This window comes from Bombus vancouverensis, chromosome 4, assembly GCF_051014615.1.
Source record: "Bombus vancouverensis nearcticus chromosome 4, iyBomVanc1_principal, whole genome shotgun sequence".
NCBI lineage: Eukaryota > Metazoa > Arthropoda > Insecta > Hymenoptera > Apidae > Bombus > Bombus vancouverensis.
In genome coordinates, this window is record NC_134914.1 from 663,816 (window position 1) to 683,302 (window position 19,487).

The following is a 19,487-nucleotide window of genomic DNA, read 5'->3' on the forward strand; positions in this document are numbered from 1 at the left end:
TGTTTAACACCTCGCACAAGGCTGGTTCGACGACCCGGCGCTGCGTGTATCCTCTTATCAAAACATCGGCGGATATTTTCGCGTTGCCGCAGTCTAGACTTTTGTTAAACAAACACGTCGACGCAACAACCGGCTGCTATCGATATTAAAAAAGAACCATCCATTCGATCCGTACTGCTATAAAAGCGACTAATTTCCGAAGAATTTCCTCTTCTCGCAATTTTCTTTATACGTGAAACGCAGTTCGATATTGTAAGGCAAGGGGTTAACTTAAATTTTACTATTCTTCAAATAGTTTACAAACGTTATTTATACGATTGATAAATAAATATAGGTTACACGTCCTATATTCACTATTTCGAACGAATAAAAAGAAATGATTGGGAAATCCATGTTGTAGTCGTGTTCCAGCAGTCACAACCTTTCCCCACGGTTCACTGCACCCGATGTCGACTGTCATCGATTCTACCCACGCTTTCGACGACAGTTTCATCGACATTGTCTCCCATCGATCGTAGATGCGAGCATTCTCCCGCTCTCGAAGGACTCGCGCGTGTAATTAGGATACCCTGGTTGGAATTACGCTCGGCCAATTAACTAGTTAGGAATAAATTACCGCTTTTACCTGGCGCGCGATTACGTAAGCGCAGCTATTACCGCGCTAACTGCACCTCTCGGCCAGATATCATTACCGCGGATAGTTCTCTTTGCTTTGCGTCATCGGTGCGATTGTGCGATTGAGAGACGCGCGTTACAACGTATCCCTGCCTGTTTCTCCCCGCGAAATTATAATAGACTGATAAACAAAAGATGTTTTTCGTACATCAAAAAGTATTCAATTTTGAAAGATTCAAGTAATGACAATCACATATACATCGATATATGTATTTCTGTCAAATTAAGTTTTGATACGAAACAATCTATTTTATAGATACAGATTACGCGAGATATTTTCCGCAAAATGTATTCTAGGAATAAAAATGCCTTAGAAAATATACTTAATGAAAATATCAAATGGCAATGTATAATTCTTTCTTCGATATAATACAACAGTACGAATATAATGCTATAATTAACAATATAAAAATGGAACGACATGAAATATCGTTGGCGTTTTAAAGCCCGTCGTAAAATCGCAAAAGATGAAAATTAAAAGATCTTACTTTTCTAAATAAAGAAGAAAATAAAATTTGATCTTAGTGATCGATCTCAGTTTGCACATGCGTGTTCGTTGATCGATGCCTACTATTTCCCGACTATATTTAACTGCAACCACTATTATGCATACAATTACATCACGGCACCGATTAAAATAGCAAATTCGCGAAGTTCACGCTTGTAGCTCGCGCTCGTGATAAACGAGCTATATGACAATCAGCTGTACCGTAACCGCCGTTGATAACGCGTTATCAAGTCCCGGATGATGTCTGCAAATATGTTTGCGTTCTTAAATGCAGCCGAGGTTGCCATGCCTGTTGTTGTTTAATCTATATCTGTCCTTCCTGCAATCGCCTCGTTTGCGTCTCCTTTTTCGCGCCGCTTCTCCGCGCCGCTTCTCCGCTCGTCGTCTTTAATCCGCCCGCTTCGCGGATTTTTCCGCTCGGCTCATCTACCCTCAATTTCGTTCGTTTTAGATTCGGATTCAGAGTTCGAGGTTTGCAACCATTTTCACTCTCACCTCAACATCCCTCACTCTCAAACGAATAATCGAACGTTCTAACTTTGCCAAAAAAATTCCTACGAATGTGTCGCCTTTGCCACGTTGTTCCATTAGCTGCAGTCCATTAGCTAAACGCCTATATTGTAACAGATTCGCGTAAATTTAGCTGCGACAGGTCCTAAAATGTCCGAGGTTGTCACAGCGAGCCTGATCCGAGCTCGAATGCTCGAATGTGGCTCCACCCACGCATCGTGGATCTGCTATCGGTCGAAATAGAATCGTAAGCGTTCTTGGTTCGCTGATTTCAACAAGTTGTAGGTTCGATAGATCCGAGGAGAGGACCTCGAGGCATCTGTCGGCTCATTTAACGCAACGGCTTGGTGAGTAACGCACGATAAATTGATGCGTAATTCTTGTAGACCGATTTCCTCGTAGAGTGAATAAAATGGCCGATCGACGAATTACATACGAATTACTCGCCTTCGTTATAATCGTTCGCTCGATTGTTCCGCGTGATTACATCATACCATACGAATCGCTGTGCAACAGGGAAACGAAATTGGAAACTGTGTCATCGACGTAATATATTATAATACTGTAAGTATATGTATATCTTCAACCGGTTAGTAAATTTAAATGATATGTCTTTAAGAACAAATATAAAAATACATTGAACGTTTTATGAAAGTTTATGAAAGTACTCGTCTATTTACCATAGAACATTTTTATGAATATATTATGCATTTCATAGGAAACGTATACCGATATCGTTTAATATAATAAGAAGCAAATGTTATCCAACATTATCTAACTACAAATATAAATAATTAATATATATAAGTAATTTAAATACCGAATGTACATATATTAAATTACTAAACTTCACAAAAAATATGATGCATAAATATTTACCAGACGAAGAATATGCCAAGAAAAAGAAATAAACATCGAGTGTGTGCTACGTAGAGTGTTCGAGGCCAATAATGATAAACAAGAGTAAGAGGACACGCAACATGCTCGTTAATTACATATATACATATATATGCTTCAAGGGTGTATCTCATTAAGGCGCAAGGCAAGAAGACCGCGGTAAGACATTTTCCAAAACATGCTCGTTTATCATATTCCATTTAACATCATCTTGTCCTCTTTTCATCCATCTCCTTCCTCTCTCCTTTAATTTCTCAGCCCAGTAATTGATCGCGCGTCACTTAATTAATTTATTACATATTGCGAACTGTTATATACATGTTACGAACACCAACGCATTCATTCGATAAAAAAGCTTGTTATGCTTTGTACGATTTTATATCGTTGATGGCCTTTGTTATCCATATTCTGGTATCACTTTATCCAGGTATATAAAACGTTATTTTTCTTAAAATATTTTCTTTTTTTTTGAGACAGAGAATAGTTTTACAGAAAAATGTAGGAACAACGACTTTTTAAATTATTTTCAACATTGGAGAGTTGTTTACGCGTCGTACCGTGACAGCGTAAGAAATAATTATCCTCTGTTATGTTCGCAAATTCGATCGATACCGATTGCGCAACGCGCGTATTATGTACAATGAGCCAATGACGTTGCCACTTTTTACTCGTTTCGATATTTTCGATGCGAGCCGATGTAACTGACCTTGCCGCACGGTATCGATTGCGTAACTGTTCTACATTCTTTTTTCTCCTTTCCTTTTTTTAAACCGCTCCAATGGTAAAACAATAAATTTCCAACTCTTCTTTTAGGATTCTAAGTAATCTTCGATATCATCGATCAGAATAAATTTTTTATATCTATGCATAATTCTCTGCGTGAATTATTCGTCGTTGTTAGCGATTACGATACTATAAAAAGAAATGGAAATAATTACTATCAATTTTGTTGAGATTTTCCAAATGTAACACGCCATAATGGTGGCTGCCACAGACGAATATCGACAAGCAACAAACAAAAGATATGAAATATCGGTCGATTGCGAATAACAATGACACGATAAAAATACTCAATGTAGCTTTATCATTCAGTAGTATGCGGTATAAAATCGAGACGTATTTAGGCGCTTCGAAAGTGCGTCAATAAATGGCGTGGTCGGTTATCGTTGCACTCGTAGCGGTTCGAAAAAAACACACGCGTACTCATAGGCTGGCGAAAAACAATCAAGACCTCGAAACAACGCGTTCCCGGCTACCGGGTCGTTTCAAGTTTAAATACATCTGCTTATGTTAACCTTATCGTTAAATGTCCTTCGATAAGGAAAATTAATTAAATTTCGTGAAGATTGTTTGATTGGTCGAATTTTATTTAAAAAAAAAATATGTAATATTTGATTTAAATATTGAAAAAGAGGAAATAGAAGGAGAAAAAAGTTTCGCTGAAATTATTTGATATTTACGTCCATTGTAATATTAAGGCTGTGGGCAATACACGTGTTACGAGAACAAGATTCGACATTCTCGAGTTCAAAAAGTTCCGATTGTAAACTTTTGTCGACTGACTTTGAGCGATATGCCGCTGATGCAATACGCTAAATTCGTAGAACTGACCTAACTTAACGTCACACCGAGGTTATCCGTCCTCCCACGTTTGAGGTCGATCTTATTTTTTCATTCCACTGACAAAGACAGAGGCGATATGAGAAAAGATTCGGTCGTAGCGGTGCGTTAGACCACGTGAGTTTCCAGTACTTTGGGACATCTGTCAACACTGCATCCTGATTCGCTTCTATCGATTAATCTCAATCTTTCTGTTAAAATCCATTTGACTTCAAGATCAAGAAATAATTTAAATAAATAATAGCTAGTTCTCTCTATTATATCTACATATTTACGCGGTATATAAAAAATAAGCGAAGATCTAAAAGTGACAGACTGGTCTTCGTACTCGTGTGAAAATCTGGAATGAAAATCGAAAAATTTGATCGTGACATCTTTTGCTCTTAAAACAACCTAGTAAAAAAGATAATTGTGGAAGGTGTTACGTTATTCAATAACCAGAAAGAAGAAGACCATTCTTCGCAATCGTCATCGTCAACTGGTATTGTCGCGGACGGAGTCGGAAATGGCAGCAGCAGATCGCTAGCGTTCGTTAAATTGTTTTTTGCATCCCGCGAAGAGGCTGATTTTGTTATCAAAGCATCGCCTGGTATGTTCGTTGCACGTCGCGGAATACGTCAATAACATTGCGAGATCCCAAGCTGTCCAAACGTTTCGCAAGAAACTAATCACTCCACAAAACGTTTTTGTTGTTTCTATTCAGCGATGGTGAATCATCGAATAAGTACTGTCATACATGAATGTCATACGCTGATTTTTCTAATTTTCCTCCTCCAATTAACTATATACGAGGTTCGTGGTGAGAGTGAATGAATCAATGCCGTCCACACGATCAACAGACAGGATACATCTAACGGGCGAAATCACGTTAACATGTACGATAATTCTCAGTGGAAAATTACTCGTAAAGACGGTTCAAAGTTCATAGTTACGTCTGTGCAAACAAAGTTAAATAATATGTATCAAATGCTCTCGTGGTAAGCTGTATGTCTGTACATATACACTGTATCTTATAACTGTCAAATCATCTAAAAATTTCCAGTTCTTGTATGTTACGGTTAACGTGATAAAGAACTAATTGTGTTCATATTAAGAATGATTCTCTCGGATTATCACGCAATATGAAAGATTTTGCTCATTTTTATCTCTATTGATCGACGAAACAACGGATTCTAAGAAATTAATTTCCTTAAAAATTACAAATCAAAGGTTCTGTAGGCATAATAGTATTGTTAATTGGATACACTGAAATAGATATTAAACTCGTCTTTAGAATATATTAGAGCTTATAACCAAACAGTTTGCTCGTGTTATAAAGTAAGTGAAAAATGGCAGCTACTGGTGTTTTGAGAAATTGAAGGGCTAATATCGTCGTAAATCTGGAAGTCAAAGATACTTGAAGTGTCTCGTAACAATTAGACGAAAATCACAGATCATTCGACCAGGTGACATGGTGTCAAAGCCACTTGACATTCAAGAACTATAGGTAAAAATGCCCATTCTACATAGATCACACATTACCAATTATTATATTGTACTGTTACGATGAAACTCGCGTACAGTTTATAAACTATAGCTCCTCTAACCCAGATTTATTCAACGATCCCAATGATCATTGGTGAACGTGGAGAGGCAAGGAAATTCAGATGGACGAAAGAGGGGAAAAGGAGGAGGTGAAGGAGGAGGCGATAGGCATGGCCCTGGAACGCGCCGCTCGCTCGTTAACTCGCTTATGGGACGGGTTACGTAACAAGCTTGAAATCTGACATAATACGCGGGTGTCAGCGCGCATACGCGCCGCGAACTTTTACCATTCCCCTGGCTAAAGCGCGCTTAGGAAATCCTAGAGTAGCGCGCACTCGCCGTTAATCGGTTTTGTGCGAAAACATGTCGAGTTCTCACGAGATATAAGTTGGTATCGAGAATTTGATCATTTGTTTAATAGGAAGACTCTTGGTACGAGCAAATGGATTTTAGCGAATCTTGAACAGATCAAAAATCGTATTACGAATTTAGTAGACTCCGGTAGACTCTGAGAAATTTACGTATCTGTGTAAAATTCATCGAAATGTAGGTGAATTTTAAATCACTTCCTTTGATGTAATGGCATTGGTATCATTTTCGAAACTTAACTCGACGATGTCAGCAGGTAGAGGAAGCGTCTAACGACGAAAATCGTGTTACGCTTAATCGCTTGATTCGCTAGAAATTTAGCTCGACGAATATCTCCGGGTCACAATAACCGCTAGAAATAACGTTTAAGGATCACGATCATTTGGTGGCGCGAAAAGAAAAAGACGGAAAAGTGAACGTTGATGAAGAAACCGAAACGTTTTGCTAGATGTTTTCATCGGAAAACCGAGACCGTGACAGTCGAGGTTGTACGATGACGAGCCTCGCCAGCAAGGGAGTCGTTGTGTCGAGTGTCGATAGCGAAGACTCTAATAAATGGCGTCGCTTGAAATATCTCGTCGATACCAGTTGCAAGGGTGCAAAGCCCGTTGGGAAAGCACAGATACAACGGTTATCTTTGTTTCGTCGATTTACAGCGACAGAATGAAAAACGATCTTCTTCGTTGTCGATTAAGTTTTTAACACACTCGATACGGTTAGCTGCTGCACAGCAAAAACGAATATTTTTATCGGCTTCGAATAGCTACATATTTATCTCTAATTACATACTGAATTTTAAAACTGCTTTCCTTTCAAAAGTAGGAGCTGTGACTTATCGTATTGTTCCCTACTATATTCTTTATATCCATTATATCATCCATTAATAAATACGATAAGATTCTTACGTTCGAACCTACGGATGTATAGACATTATGTACTTATACAATGACCTTCATATACACGTTAAAAGCAAGTTCTCGTATCATACCCTATCGACGACTCTAGGTTAAGTGCCGTCTCTCACGGTTGTCTTGCCAGAAGCTATTCTATCGTTTTCATTTCATGGCCAGAATCCTCGGAAATCAAATTCCTATTTTTTAAGCTAGATCTAACGATAGCCGGGTAATTTTCAACCATCCTTGCCATCACTTCGTCTCGTAAACATCTTGTCCGGTCGAAAGTATAATAATTGTTTTCGTCATCGACTTTGCAATATGCAGTCGTTAACACGTATGCATAATGTATGTGCTGGACAGTGTATGTGCAATGTACAGGCACGAGTATTCTACTGGCCAGTTAATAACGCGTTTAGATAGCAGAACTCGAATTTTATAATGAAGACACGTGACGGTTTCTCAACACACGTGACACTTGTCTGACTATCTACTCGAGTAAACTATACGATTCGCCTGCATCGCTTCGTTCGTATCCTATTTCCCAACGAGTGAGCACGATTCTCATAAAACAGAAGCAATGGTGGCAGTCCTGGCACACTTACTTAATAACCTTAACACGTTACTTAACACAGCGAATAAATTACAGAAGTTTGATGCCAGAGCGGGATGATTCAGAGCAACGGTTGCGATCTAACGCAGAAACGGCGGTGGTTGGTTGATTTTTCAGCTGCTTTTCAACTGCGATTCAGTTGCGGGGTCAAGGTACAATGTATTCGATTCGTCGATTTCCCAACCTCTATCTCCCTTCGTTCTTTTACACCTCGTCTTTGCATCACGCTTGCGCGATTCTTATGTAATAGCGTAACTGCTCGATTGCAACAACTTACCTTGCGCTGCTATATGAATACATTTGTGTTACATATTAAGTGCTCGCGTGCACTGCTCGAAACGTGGATTATTTACCGGTAGCGATCCATTAGCGGTGATCGAGGGAAAAACGTTCTCGCCGAGGCATGAATTCGATCGTGATGTTCGCGATTAAACCGCGTGACGAATAAATATTAGGCTAACTGTTGAGATAATTCGATATATGCATAATATTATATAATTTTATTTGAAGGTATATTATGAGGAAATTTATTTAAACAGTATTTATTGCCCGCTAAGATCTTTGAATTTTAATATACGAACAAGCATACTTGTTTCAAATACAAATAAACGTTTTAAGAAAAACTTTCGTATAAAATTGAAAAGAAAAATCATATATATGAATTCTATCATATTTCCGTCCAAAAGAAATCTTTTGAGAATAGAAGAACGATACACGCGATGCTAAATCACGCGCGACATACAAATTAATTATCGTGAACTTTAGACGCATACCTTTTCAGCTCTTTCCAATCTTCAGTACACTATCGAACTGCAAAACTACAAAATAACACTCTTCGTTTTACCACAAATTACATTAGACTTTCGAAGATGAGACGCCTTATTCTTTATCATAATAGTAATTCTAAAAAGATCATTTCTGGTTTTCGCATGCAAGAAAACGTCGTACATCAAACGCTACAGCGACGATGCGGGGTGGGAGTCAGCGTGCAAAAGGTCGACCATCCTTCGTTCCCCTTGGCCGATTTTCCCCTGCGATCGAACAGTGCTCGACTGCCCTTGCGAAATTCTCGGTCCGCGGATTCGCGTTACAGTTCGCGTCGCGGACTCTATTCCGCGATGCAGTTTCGACGACACGGTTGTCGGCCGTGCTCTCGGTTTGCTCCAGAAACCTACTTTTTCGTGCCACCGGTGGCAATGCCAGCCTCCGTTTTCTCGGCTGTCTTCTTACGTGTCACGAATCACGAGTCACGAGGCGCTCCGTGCGTTATATTACGTCAACCGGCCCGGCCAGCACAGCGTGCCGCTTTCGCACTGAACCTCCTCCTCTCTTCCCAGGATTTACTCACTACCGAATGCAAAATGGACAGAGAATTACGTAGAATTTTTTTAGCAGCAGAAGATTCCGCTCCTGAATCCGTTCCCGACTTGTAATCTTTCGAGAATTCTCTCTCTTTTCGTTTTAGAAGTAGTTTATAGCGTCTTTGGAACTTGTAGCGAAGAACACGAGGCTCGCGAATCTTTTTTAATAAAGAGTAAATGCACAATACAAAAAGTAGAAACTTACGTACAAATTAATGTATTAGGTTGTCCGAAAAATTCCTTTCGTCTCATAAGGTGATAATAGATGAACAACAATTTCTGTTTTATATTATTTTATTGAATTAGGCATGATCCATTTCGTTGTATTTCTATTATTATGTTCGTGCATAATTCAATAATCTAATATGAAACAAAAAACATTGTGCGTCTATTGGTTCCTTATAAAACGAAAGAAACTTTTCGGGCAACCTAATACAATAGAAGATCTTTTTCATAGGAAAATGAACTTGCAACCGGTCCAACCATTGGAATAACAATTCCGCGAAGTTCAAGTGGATTTTTTTAACGTAGTAACGTCCCGTCCCCGTCCCATCCTCGAGAGAGCAAGTAGGGCAGTACGTCGCGTCGTGGCGAATCTCACGCCGCGCAGTCTTTGTCCCGTTGTTGCCGCTTAGTCTTGCTATTTCTGGTCCGGCCAGAAGCTTTTTGTTTATTCCGTTCCTTTTGCAACGACCCCGACGCAACCCCCGAGCCATCGCTGGTCGCACCCTAGAAACGCGCGGCGCCGACACGAACCAGGCCACGTACCCTACGGAACCGGCCAATTTCAGAGACGGAATTAGGCTTCGTAAAGGCGCTCGTTATTCGCGCCGCTGCCCTTCTTCGACCCTCTTCTCCTCTTGCACGCGGCACCAAGCTTCCTTTAGTCTTCAGTAGGTTACTCGGCTTCTTGGAAGTATTTTAATCCGCGAGGTAATTAAACAAGTCTAAAAAAAATCTTCACGATCGTGTCTTATGATTTTGACCAACAACTATAAAATAAAACTACCTAACTATAATAACTACAATATGATGTATATGTAACAGAGATACCATCGCAATTCAGCGTTATGATTTAGTTTACATGTTTACAGTAACATAACTCATCAGTTTATTAGGTTAAAAGATGTAGGTAAGACTTTTGATAAGTCGACGAAATTTTGTGGAACTCAAAGATGTAATTATTAAGACGAGCTATGTTTCAATAATATGACGAGTACATTATTTTTGAAATTTTGAAGAAGACGAAGAAGCACCAAATAATGGCAATGTACATATGGAATTGACTGACAACATACGGAATCTTAAAACCGCTTTCCTTTACAAAAATAGCAGATATGATTCATAGTGTGGTTCTCGTCTGGTATCATATGAATTCGTAATAATTCAATTGTGTCAGATTGTCCAGGTATACGATTCCCGAGAACAAGTTGCTCAGACAGCTTCCGTCGTCCCGTTACTTGGACCGGCAGTGTCAACCGATTCGTCTCTTTAGCGCCGCGCCGCACCGCGGTCCGGGAAATGTAGTACATTGAACGGTACCACTCGAACGGACGCCATTCGACAAAGTTGCACTGGCTCCCGTTCGAATTCAACGTTATATTACTCAAACTATTCCATGGTAAACTTCTCTTTACTTTATACATTTCGAAATCAAAATGGTTATCTAACGTAGCGACTTACATAGGTCAGCCAAGAAGCAAGTTACTTGGCTTCTCAAATTTCTGTTCCAAAAGAGACAATATAATTGCCACTGTAGTCATAGGTGGCTATATATGTAAACGTAACATTGTAGCTGATGTGTACTAAGTGTGAACTCGATTGCTACGATCAGATATTACGGTCTGTTAAACATGGAGCATCGTGTAACAAACAAACATGACATCACATTGCGAAAGAAAAACATGATCGAGGAATATTTTTCTTCTTATCACAACTACATCTTTTTATTCGATTTTAGAATTAAATACGTATTTTGGTCATTTCAAAAATATTGATTTATAAGTTTAATTCCCATTTTTTAATTCTTTTTCCATTCGTTCGTATCCTTTTTTTTTTTTTTTTTTTTAGAGCAATGTGGTAGGAAGTCGTTTACTTGTTTATTAACTGAGTCTGCCTAGACATTGAATCATCTTCAACTCATTTTCCAACATATCGACGAAAACAACTTCGCCGCGGAGTTTCTGCATTGTTAAAGAGTCGCGCGAGTGTCTTGGAAGTGTGTCGAGGAATCCGGACAGTTTGATACATGCCTATTTATAGGAATGAAGATTCATTACGCGAGGTCCCGTTTCGCGTGTATCGGCGGCTCGTTTTAGCGTTGTGCAACATCGTAACGTAATATTTCCCGCGAGCGTGCTAGTCGCGAGACGTTGAGAAAATTGCTTTCCACTCCGATCCTTTTTCGAAGTCTCTATGGAGATTCTCTTTCGTGGTCCCCGATAATGTACTCATTCAACGATATTATAGTGGCATACATGTATAGTGTACACTACTGTTCATCAGTGTACGAACATTAAAGTAAATTTTTGGTAATAGCGTATAAATGTTTTATCATAATACAAACTGATAGTAAATTAAAAAGTGGAAGCAGTATTTACCACCTTTTTATGGAATTCATAGATAATATTGATTTAAAATATTAGCAATGGTATATTATATGGTATATAATGTTATATAATATATCTTTCTCTACAATCACATTAATGAACTCGTTGATTTTAGATATCACTCCTTGAAATAATGTTTGTAGTTTTTTAAATAGCGAAACTATTTCACAGCCTTTGGTAACGACGTACGTCGATTTTATTATTGCATATTGGTTTTCAAAAACCAATTTAATCATATCATAATAGTCTAATATTTCGATAATAGAATCTTGATGATGATCCATTAACGATAGGACACTGTCAAAGGGGGCGAGATTAGACACGTAAGTAATATTTTTAGTAGAGAAAGAAATTTTATAAAAAAGAGCACGTAAATCAGGGAAAGCGTGGGTGCTCGGAGGAATAGTATGTAGTTCGTCATCCCTCTCGGTTCAGTTCGGCTAACTTCGCCGCTTATGCAACAGTCCCGCGTCCTGTGCACGTGCTTGCGACCACGTGGACATTGGTCACGTTACGCTGGCCAATATCACTGAAAATGGAATTATTCTTACGTAGCCGCGTAAGCTCGTAACGACAAAACCTGCCGGTCCCGTAGAAGCCACGATGACCGACACGTGAACATCGCTTTTGGATTGCCGGGTCTTCCTATAAGGGTAAAGCTTTTTTCTTCTTTTCTTCCATATTTTCTATTATCGTACTGTATATTACGTCCTAACTGTAATTTAACATGCAGTTACATTTGCAAATTGTAAAACCCGGCAGCAGTTTGTAACAAGCAACGATTGAGAGAGCAGAGGTACGTATGTATTTAGAGCGATGCAATGGTATTTCGTATATCGTGGTATTATTTGGTATTTTTTGCAGGAACGGAAATTCCATTTTTATTTGCAGCGAAGTGGTTGATGCCGAGGTTTCGAGGTTTCGAGCTTCAGATTTATGGAATTAGGATATGAAAGAAAGGGTAAATAGAGAAATATCTTATATAATACAACAAGGGAGAAGATTGCTAATCGATTTTCATGATTTTGGCTATTATAATAATTCTGGCGTATTATAGTAATTCTACCGTCGATCTAATCTGGTGATCGAATCTACGATCGTAGAACAACGAATGTAGAAATATGGCGGAGAGGGAACGGGTTGTGGATATGTTGAAACGGGATCATGTCGAGAGAAATGTTCGATTGCGCTCACGACATGCGAATGCGGAGCAGAGAACGATGTATTATACGGCGTAGCTAAGACGATAATTATATGCTGAAAGCGTTGCCATTATCTAACCATAACTACTCCTACCTAGATTCTGTACACAATGCGTTTGGATTGGGACCTTTAACAGAGTTTTCGTTGCCCAACACAGCTGCCCGTCCATGTTGTAATCCAATGAATGAGCTGAATTGTCGTTAACGGTAAATTATAAGGCAAGAAGTTATTCAGCTCTGTATGTTCGGCATCTAGTATGTATTAATTCGCTTGTCCCCGATGCATCCTAACGGGTCCCCGGATATCGCCCAGTTTCGTTTAATAACATTGTAATGTCGTTTACTGTCGATATTCGCAAAACGATGAATGAGAGATGCTTTTAAGCTTGTATTTATGCTTGTTCTTGTGTATAGGATATGCTAAAAAGACACCGTTTGAAGTATGTCAGATCAAGTCAAGTAGCGTAAAAAAAAGAATTGGATATTCCATATTAAATCAAAATCGTCTAACTAAGAACAGAACCGAGACGAAGACCATAGATACAATATAAATATTTGTATAAATTTGACGATCCGATGGAAACGATGACGTACCCATGGCGAGTGTTCCCATATAAATTCCGTAAATATTTATACATAATTTATAGGAACTGAAATCTGATCGCATGTGTTCGACTCTTAAATATTTCCGTATCATCAAATACAAAAAAAGAACAGTTTTATCAAAGAAGCTGAAAGATCGGGAATTTCGTAGCGTATTTTGCGATTTCTCAGTGCTACAGCAGTTAACACGAATGGCATAGCCTGTGAAGTGGCGAGAGCCTATTATGTCACAACTCCTAGTTGCAGTGGCAAGGTAGAGACAGACCATGAACCTAAGTGCAGTCAGCACGTTGCATGGTCGCACGTGACTGGTTCTGCGAGTGCAGCCTTTTCTACGTTCCTTCTTTCCTTGCCTTCCGATCGATTTTCCTCGTCACGCACGATCGCTGTTTCGCGTTTCTGCTTTATTCATCGACTTTTCCGCAATTTGGAGCAGGATCTTGTCGCATAATTCGCGTACGGAGACTGTCAGTCGTTTACGATACCGAGACTTGATCGTGATAATACTAAATATTTAATATTGTATAGCATATACTGTATGTTTTAACACATTTTTAACACATATAGTATATATGATCAGAGTTTTCCACACGTGTTTCGATACTTGATTTTTCTGAGCCTATGTGCATGTTACAAACTGTAACTGTAATTCGCTTCGTGCATACGTATTAGCCCAACCGCAGGTGGCAATAAAATCTCACTATCGATAGCGAAGGTATCTCTTAGCATGTATTGGCGAATAATCTTATCTAAATACCAATGAATCGTCGCAATCCGCCAAGGTGGATCAGTTTCCCGCCTCCATCAGCTTGCGTAATCGAATTCCGTTAGTCTCGCTTTCTTCTTTCAACGTCGAGCAATAATATCGGGCACGACGATTAAACGTTCAGGACGGCTGAATACGAAGCAGGAAAAGCAGGGAAATCGCCTGATCCCGCCGAGGGAGTACGATGTCGACCCTTAAATCCAATTAACAACGTACCCTTCGGCTCAAGCGCGATAAATAATCGTGACTCGTACCCCTGTGGGACTAAACGCCGTCAGAATTTGTTTTGTATCTGTTTCGTGGCACAAGATACGTTTCTATACCACTACACGACGTCCAACTTTGCATTCGAGATCGATTCAATTTCACGCGATGGATTCTCGTTTCGCTACGTTGTTTCGTAATGTTAGTATCGAGAGTCTCTTTAGTTTAATAGAAGTAAAAAAGGGAAAAGTTCAATGTGATATTGGGTTAACATGGTTGACGAGGATGTTGTTCTTTTTCTTTTCTTTCTTATTTACATTTGCCTATCTTTGAGGAGTTGTTAGAATTTTCTTTCTATTAAAGCTTGTAGTTTGTCATAAATGAAAAATGCTGTAACGAAACATTCCTCGCACTTCTTTCCGATATATTTCTAATCTTTACATTGACGCGAGTTTTCTAACCTTTGGAAAACCACGATACAGTTTTTAGATCTATAAATTTCTACAAAATTTTTCTTTCAATCAATTTTTTTTCAAGAGCTTCTTTTTCGATATTTGTAAAGAGATATTTTTTATATTTTCACATATTTCGGGTAATGCGTCGAAGTACCTTTCGAGAAAATCTTTAAACAATTTTAAAAAATTTCCATTTACACTAAAGTTTATCCATATTTAAATGTACACAAATTTTGTAATTTTTGGAAAATTGTAATACGATCTTCCTATTCTCTGCCAATCTATAGTACTTTCACGTATTTCTTTTGAAACGAAGTTTCTCAATTTCCAACGCAATGCACTATCGATCAGATAGGAATTTCGCGAAAGACATTCGGTTGTATAGCAGGAAAATGGGGATTTCGGTTCGTAAAATCGTTCACGGTTCAGATGATACGCCCGACTGCAGGCAAGAGTGCTGTTGAGGCACACGTGCGCGCAATTAGTCTAACATAGGGCGCACGTATGACTCAAGCCAGCAGAAAAGTTGGGCAAGAAGTTGCCTCGGTATCATACAAACGTTTTCCTTTATTGTTCACGCAATATTATATATTTCTTTTTTAAAATAACAATATTTATACACCTTCTTCTTATCATTTTTAATTAAATTTCTATTCATATAATATCAAGTCATAAAGGAATATAATATTTCAAATATGTAAAATGACATTTCTAATTATCGGTATAATTTAATAAATACGAAAAAGTTAATAAATAAATCGTTGTTATGTACAAAAATATTAAAATCAGGATTGGTGACCAAATGAATTGGGTTTACGAGGGCGAGCTTAATGCGGTTCCATTATCATTTTGTTCTACGACGTGATTTATTCCTTGCTTTGCTCGATGAGGTAACGGCGTACTCATCGTTGCTGTCTTCCGAGTTCTCCGAACAATCGCAACCCGAACACGAGCACCAAGATGACGACGAACTTCCTGGAACAGTCACGATTCTCCAATCAATCTTGTGCAAATAGATGCTGATCGATTCGTGAGAATTCAAATACAAATAGTAATTCGTTAAGAGTAAAAATCATTTAGTCGCCTGATTGAGGAATGAAAATTAAATAAGATGTTGTAGATGTAATTTTAAGAAAAGCTTTTTCTTATAAAGAAGATGCAGGTATCAATATTAAGAAAACTTACTTCTCCTACGTCGAGGCTTTCTCTTTGAAGAATTGTTCCTCTTTGAATTCTTCTTCTTGCATAACAATGCAATTTGTTTCTTTGCGTTTGACTTACTTCGTCTTTTGGGTGTACTTTTACAGGTGTGACGACTATTACATGAATGATCATGATTTGAACAATCACGCTTTCGACGACTGCAATTTGAATTACAGCACCGTACACATTCACACCGTGAACATTCGGAGTCTGAGGAAGACGATGATGTCGAAGAGGAGTAAGAAGTCGAGAGTTCTGTGCTGTCCGCCGCTCTGATGACCTTACAGCGACAGCTTGAACTCGATCCGCTGTTTGATTTCTTCCTTGAACCCGAGCTCCTGCAACTGTTTCACAACTTCTTTATCCCTTCGTTACTGAACCTCTAATTGCTGAAACTTTATTAGGTATTTGCCGAAAATGTTATAGAGCAAAATATTGTGGAATAAAATATCCGTTGAAATATATACGTATAATTTATAAATATAAAGATAATTTTGTTAATTAAATGGAAGATCTAAAGATAAAAAAATATTGTTTGTTAAGTTACGCGACATTTCTCAAACTTTATTCGTGTTTCATATATTTAGGACGGTAGCTCTGTTGAATCCGCTGTCGTTGTGACGTAAACATTTTTCCTATTTGTTGATGAGTCTCTTATGGATACAAGGGCGATCGGGCAAAATAGAGTAACGTTCACTGCTGAAGGATTTAGCAGAAAATGTTTGTTAAATGTTTCAAAAATTGAACATAAAATATTGTAAAATATCTAAAAATAATTGCATACAACTAAATAATCAACATACAAGCTGCTTGTTAAAATCGGAAAATTCTAACAAAACATTCTTATTTAGTATTTTGTACCATAAGAGAGCTCTAGAAATGCGGATGGAGTAACAGATTTATAATAGATTAAGTGCAAAATAAAAGGAGCAGGAAGCGTTACATTGTACTAAATATCAGCGGGTGTTCTAAGATTTATGGTCAGAAGTGGTATACAATACGATTATAACACAAAGATGAATACGGACAACAAAAAGTTAGGATCTATATTATTTATTGAATATCTCTCACCTCATTTTATATTTATTATGTTAATGAAGTCGTACAACCGATAATAATTAAATTCGTCGCCGAATTAGGACCTTAAAATGTTATCACAGACACTCACTTACTATGTTTATTTATTTATTTTCGTTATTCATTATTATTTACCTAGTATATTATAATCGTAATACGTGTCAAAACTGAAATAAAGTAAGTCAAACACGGCAACGATACTCTTTCTTTCTATTCCGACACTCGAATGATTTCCGTTGCAAACTGTTTCGATTCTTATGTACACAATTCTCACCTTTCTCAAGCCATGTACTTGTTATATATAAATATATTTAGGAAATACATCCGCGGTATATTCAAATTTCAAATACATTCGACATTTCCTTTCGTCTGAATATTTAAATGAAAAGAAGAATACAATAATAAAAGTAATAATGGATTAAAAAATGATTTACGTGTGAACTATTGCGTGTAATATCTACGCCATACGAATGTTATCTGCATTTTTAAAAGTAATCAAACTCTCTGTTTGATCCTTTGCAAATTTTCAAATGTTTCTCTTCGAAGTTCATTGCAACTTGATATCAATCGTCGATCGACGCAAGTTATCACGGTGAAATGATCGAAGATCGGTACAGTTAGTGCAAAAGTCCCGGTCATGTGGAAAACGTGCTTGTACTTAGTTATGCAAGCGAACAATGACGCAATTCTGATCCGATCGCGCTCGTTACTGAACCGATCCCTGGGAAATCTTGAATTACATGCTTTATACGCGGTTAGAGGAGCTGAAAGGGCGACCACTGCGCCGTCACGTTAATTTCTTCGTTTCTATCGATAACCGGTCTGGCCTTGCTCCACTGGGTTTATGATTCTGAAAGCACGATATGATACGAGTTATGGTATATATCACATTGTGACAATTCTATTCGATTTTCGAACAGAGGCTTGTTATGTGCAACCTACGAACGGTTATAACTATTATAACGATTATACGATAGATTGGATATACAAATTTACGCAAACTTATATTTTTCTCAATGTAATATAAAAAATAGAACCTAGGTAGCCAATTGTTTTACTTATTAAATATTATAACGAATACTATATTTTGTCTAAAGTCCATAACAATATCCATGATGAAACCTTGCGAGGTGGCCTAATCTCTGCTAAACAGTTAAACAAACAAGACGCAAAGTTCGATAATTCCGCTAGGAATAGTCACATACACATGGAAATGGGAAACAAAGTTGAGGTGTACTTTAGTGGAATAGCCGAGGGGTGACTCGACCTCCTTAAGGCACGTGAACGAGGGTGTTAGAAGTTTATGGATGAGGGGAATGACGTGACTCAGCCTCGAGGATGACGTAAGAAAGAAAGGGACCAAAAGGGGATCAGGAGAACATCCCACAAACTCGTATCTTTAAAAACCTTTTCCGGTTTTCAGCCGCACTCGAGCATATGCTGATTTGGAAATACGCCCTGAGTCAGTTTCTTAAGTTGCTACAATAACCGGCAACCAGATTTACATAAAACTTTACCTTTGAGAATGAATTCCATGTGAAAGGGAACCGATCCGTCTTCGTGTGACATTTTGCCCGTCGTTGCTTTCATTTACTAGCACGTTGTTCACTCTTGCTCTCGTTCCAATTTCCTAACCAAGCGTGGAGGCATTAAGATATTCAAGAGTCTACAGTCTAGAACTTTTAAAAGATCGATTTCTCTGCATACGATGGCTGTAAAAAGTATTCGCACGCTATTATATTTATTATGAATGCTCGTAAAATTAACGTTGCCAGAAAAGTTACGACTTCTAACAAGGGATGAAACTTTAAAAGTCAAAGTGGAAAATCAACAGAAATGTACTTATCTATTTTCCTGTGATCTTCGTATGTTATCTAATACTTGGGCCAGCGTTTTATTCGCCTTTCGAAGAGAAACGCGATACTAAATGGAGAAACTCGATGTCACTAAGCATCGAGAATCCCCATGAGTCTCCGGCCGATTGTGAACGATTTCGTTTGCCGATGGTGAACAGAGAACGAAAGCGTGTGGCAGTACACTCTGTCGCCGGCGAACAGGTACAATGGAATTAGCTGGGACAGGTTAACGGATAATGGAAATATCGGGCCATTGTCGCATCGATCTTCAATCTGTCACGCGGCGCGGACGTCAAAACGCGAGACAAAGCGATCGCGTCTCTGCGAATGACAGCCACGGATGTATGTATGAATGGACGTCGCGTGCCATTATAATGGACATTCCAGGCCGGCATTCCGCAAAGTGTCCGGAACAAGTGGGGGCAGCGTAGAGGGCGAGGACACTCGTTCGTAGAACTGTCCTCTTTCGTTCGATCCAACTGCTTGCTTCTTCCATTTTGATGTAGTATTAAACTGAATTGCATGCAAGGGCAACAAATAAA

At 38.5% G+C, this 19,487-nt stretch overlaps 1 protein-coding gene and 1 long non-coding RNA gene across 4 annotated transcripts; one reads left to right on the forward strand and one right to left on the reverse strand.

Annotated features, from left to right (window-relative positions):
• The first annotated feature begins 1,413 nt into the window (after nucleotides 1–1,413).
• On the forward strand, nucleotides 1,414–16,251 carry LOC143302573 (uncharacterized). Of its 3 annotated transcripts, none has more exons than XR_013058158.1 (7): nucleotides 1,414–2,040; nucleotides 2,096–2,257; nucleotides 2,412–2,749; nucleotides 12,044–12,232; nucleotides 12,313–12,375; nucleotides 12,444–12,540; nucleotides 16,117–16,251. It is a non-coding gene; the product is annotated as an uncharacterized LOC143302573 (long non-coding RNA). The 3 variants fall into 3 exon arrangements; XR_013058159.1 differs by having other exon boundaries at nucleotides 12,135–12,232; XR_013058160.1 differs by lacking the exon at nucleotides 16,117–16,251 and adding an exon at nucleotides 12,637–14,895.
• Nucleotides 15,492–17,222, reverse strand: LOC117161431 (uncharacterized). The gene is made up of 3 exons (XM_033342975.2): nucleotides 17,084–17,222; nucleotides 15,995–16,356; nucleotides 15,492–15,784 (listed from the first exon to the last, which is right to left on the reverse strand). The coding sequence occupies exons 1-3, from the start codon at nucleotides 17,086–17,088 to the stop codon at nucleotides 15,654–15,656; spliced, it is 498 nt and encodes a 165-aa protein (XP_033198866.1). The 5' UTR covers nucleotides 17,089–17,222; the 3' UTR covers nucleotides 15,492–15,653.
• Between the last annotated feature and the right edge of the window lie 2,265 nt (nucleotides 17,223–19,487).